Consider the following 4,088-nt stretch of genomic DNA (forward strand, 5'->3'; position numbering starts at 1 on the left):
TTTATAAATATAATAAGTAAGTATTTTGTTAAAACTCAATTATTATCTTAATTATATTTTATATTTTTTATATTTAACATGAGATGTTTATATTGTATTTGATTATACTTATCTACAGTTAGTTACATTAATTCAGATATCGAGCTTTAATAAGTTATACTTACGCACAATATATTTGTAATCTTGAGTTTTAAGTAAAATGCATCAATAAACAGTACTTTATACATAAAAAATGGTTTTTAAGAATTTTTATCAAATGCTTTATTTTATTTTAAAAATATAACATATCACAATATATTATATATTTATAACATCATTATTAATTTTTAGGAGGATCATGCGAGTATCATCCATCTATATATATTTATCGCAAACATTCATGTTGTGTCACAACCACACCATACTTGAAAATTAAGATGGCTCTCAGCATCACACAGCAGCCGACCGAACTGGATTATGATCGTAAAGCTGAGCTCAAGGCATTTGACGAAAGCAAAGTAGGTGTCAAAGGACTGGTTGATGCCGGAATCACGGAGGTTCCTCGAATATTCCGTCTACCTTCACCTGAAATCCTGAAATCCAGCCAACAATCGTGTCCGGAGGAAAGTCTTCCGATCATTGATTTACAAGGAATCCACGTAGATCCGATCCGAAGAAAGGAGGTCGCAGAGAAAGTGAAAGATGCATCGGAGCGATGGGGATTCTTTCAGATCGTGAATCATGGAATTGCAAGTAGCGTTTTGGAGGAGATGATAAAAGGGGTTATAGCGTTTCATGAGCAAGATGCAGAGGTTAAGAAGCAATGGTACAGCATGGCTATCAAAGGGGATYCTCCAGTGGTTTTCAATAGCAATTTTGACTTGTATGTTTCACGTGTAGCCAGCTGGAGGGACTCTCTCATCTGCAGCATGGTTCCTAATCCTCCCAAACACCATGAAATGCCTCCTATTTGCAGGTTTAATCATTAATTACCTTTTTACTCCCATGTTTTTCAATCTGTAACTGAATGATATACATGATCTCGATATTTTGTTTTCACAGAGAGATCTTGCTGAAATACTCGGATGAAGTGCATAAACTTTCRGGTCGGATACTCGAGTTGATATCCGAGTCTCTTGGGCTCAACCCTAGTCACCTCACAGAGATGGGGTATGCGGATGGACTTTCCGTTATCGGTCATTACTATCCTCCGTGCCCGCAACCAGAGCTGGCAATCGGCACGACTGACCATACCGATAAGACCCTCTTCACGATTCTTCTGCAAGACCATATCGGTGGTCTTCAGGTCTTGTACAAGAACCAGTGGATCGATGTTTCTCCAATTCCAGGAGCTCTTGTTGTGAACGTCGGAGAACATATGAAGGCAATCTCTCCCTTCTTCTCTTTGATATGTTTGAACATAGAACACTAGTTTTTTTGTAACTCGACTATTAAAGCTTGTTTATTTGATGGAGGTTTTCAGCTACTTACGAATGGCAAGTTTGAGTGCGCGTCACACAGAGTTTTAGCGAAAAAGGTTGGTCCAAGAATATCAGTGGCATCGTTCCTTAAGGTACCACCGACACAATCCTCTATGGTCGTTGAACCTATCAAAGAGTTGCTTTCGGAGGAGAATCCAGCCAAGTATAGAAGCACGACCGTGGGAGAATTTACGAACTATTTCCAAACAAAGGGACTCAATGGTGTTTCTGCTGCTTTGCATTTCCAGATCTAGAAAGAACATCAAGAACCAAGATTGGATGCGCAAGAAAATTTAATCTTTTATTTTATGATCTATAAGAAAAACTATACTTGGATTATGGTTTTTATTCCTGAAAATATGCAAGTATTTATAAATGCAATACAACTAAAATAATTGTTGGTTCTTTTTGCGTGTGACGACCCTGAAATTTCTTTAAACGTGTGCATCTTTAAGGTGGATTAAAGGTTTCGTAAAATCATGGTTTGACGTAAGGAGAAAGTTAACACGGTTTGAAAACTGAAGAAAGTAGTGAGTTTGAGATTCAAGAGATTTAATCCCCATTTTGCACCCTTGATATCAATTTTTATAAACTTTATATATTTGGTATCAATTATTTTTCTTTCATTTTTAGTTTTATTACTTCATATGTATTTACTTTGTGTGTGTGTATATGTGTGTGTATGTATGTATGTATATTGACGCTTTAGAGGATGCCCTGGGAAAAGTCATGGCCTCACAGTAACTCCTAAGGCTTGAGGCTTGAACTTGTTGTCACGCCACGCCTCACATCATTTAGAACCTTGCATGGAAACATCAAAATTTTATTTCACGCATGAAAATAATATAATGTCGCTAAAGTGAAACAATTTTAGTATTGTTTGACAATGTGAAAACAAAACAAAGTTGATGTGAATGTGATGTCAAATTGAAACATTAAAGTGTTCTTTCACAAGGTGAAACAATGTAGTGTTATTTCAGAATTTTAAAACAAAACAAACCGAAGTTGACAGTGAATGTGAGATGGACCAATAAAGTGTTGTTTCATATTGTGAAACAACACAATATTGCTAATATGAACAATGTAGTGTCGTTTCACATGGTGAAACAATATAGTGTTGTTTCACAATGTAAAAGGAGACAAAAAATGATGTGAAATACAAAAGTATTGCTTCACAAGGTGAAACAACATAGGAGTTAAAACATTTCTATTGTTTCATGTAAAAATTACAATTATTAAAAAAATGTAATAAAAAAATAGTGATATTCATGCCAAATTAATATATATATATATATATATATTTATTATATATTTTTTTTATTTAAAACTTTATTGTAATTAATATATTTTTGATTTAAAAAGGAGATAGTGTTTAAATTAATTCAAATTATATAATTTCAATAACAGATACAAGGGAAAAAAATTATTTTTATACGTTTTTAATAGCAATGTTTGTATGTGAATGTCATTATATATGCAAAATGTTACCTCTTAAGTCTCACCATTGATTAATCTGAATTGTGTTTGAAATTGATTCTCAAAATTCTTAATCTTTTTGTGGTTCTCATTTGATTTGTCCCAAGTCAATGGTGGTGTTAAGTGGAGGGACAAACTGGGTTTCTATCATTAGAATGTTTATATATATATATATATATATATATATATATATCTATAATAATATATAATATTATAATACAAAATTGAAAAAGGACAAAAAAACAGGGTAAAAGCAAAAAAGCCCCTTTTAGAGAGAGTAATCTAGAGCGTGTGCTTTTGCATATTACAGGTATCGGGAGTGTAATATACGTGTTTGATGTCGTGGTAATAACATATAACACCCTTGTCCCGCGTGGTCGGAGGATGGTGTGTTACGGAGGAAAACATAACAAAATAAATAGCTAATATATATATACAGGATAACCAGAGCTACTATGAACATCCATCAAAAGAAGGTGGTAGACTAAAAGTTAAGACAACTTGGATACGGTTACAATATATACATAAACAAAAACTACTATACTATCCAAGGTCGTCTTCAAAATAGTCATATTCCATCGCTCTCAGTCCCGTGATAATCCCACCTACGATCATGTACCTGCCGAGGACAAAACAAACCTCGGCTGAGCCAAATGCTCAGTGAACAGATAATTAAAGTAACAAGATTGCAAGTATAAATCGAGTTAATAAAATATAATAATTATAAGGAATCCAAAAACCAGAACATGAAGGGATCAATTAATAATTGACATAAAATGTCCATACTAAAATAATATAAAATAATATCATCAAGTCAAGAATTGATAAATAAATAAGAAAATCAATTGGGTTCGAGGGTTGTACGGACCACTCGAACAATGGAAAATGAGTGTACGGCAATACACTCAATTCCCTTCCGATAATCGGCTCCCGAAAATGGTTCCCGAATACGGTTCTTAGGATCGATTCATTCGCCCTCAAATTAGCCGGTACCAGACCAGACCCACTTATTGACATTGGGGTATAATAGCGAGGATGCCATGACAATTTATAGCCACCATGGAGGCGTCACGACATCATTGCCCTCGATGTCGTGCCTTAAAGCACAAAGTGCTCAAATCACCAAAAACATATCAATTCAATGTGAAAAGG

The 4,088-nt window shown here is 34.3% G+C and overlaps 1 protein-coding gene across 1 annotated transcript; it reads left to right on the forward strand.

The window, feature by feature from the left end:
• Window positions 1-416: 416 nt before the first annotated feature.
• On the forward strand, window positions 417-1,819 carry LOC112502872 (1-aminocyclopropane-1-carboxylate oxidase homolog 1-like). Its single transcript, XM_025106884.1, has 3 exons — window positions 417-955; window positions 1,042-1,363; window positions 1,463-1,819. Exons 1-3 carry the CDS (start codon window positions 417-419, stop codon window positions 1,712-1,714), a joined length of 1,113 nt encoding a protein of 370 aa, XP_024962652.1. The 3' UTR covers window positions 1,715-1,819.
• Window positions 1,820-4,088: the final 2,269 nt, after the last annotated feature.

The sequence above is a fragment of the Cynara cardunculus genome, unplaced genomic scaffold (assembly GCF_001531365.2).
Source record: "Cynara cardunculus var. scolymus isolate 2C unplaced genomic scaffold, CcrdV1 Un_Scaffold_2106, whole genome shotgun sequence".
NCBI lineage: Eukaryota > Viridiplantae > Streptophyta > Magnoliopsida > Asterales > Asteraceae > Cynara > Cynara cardunculus.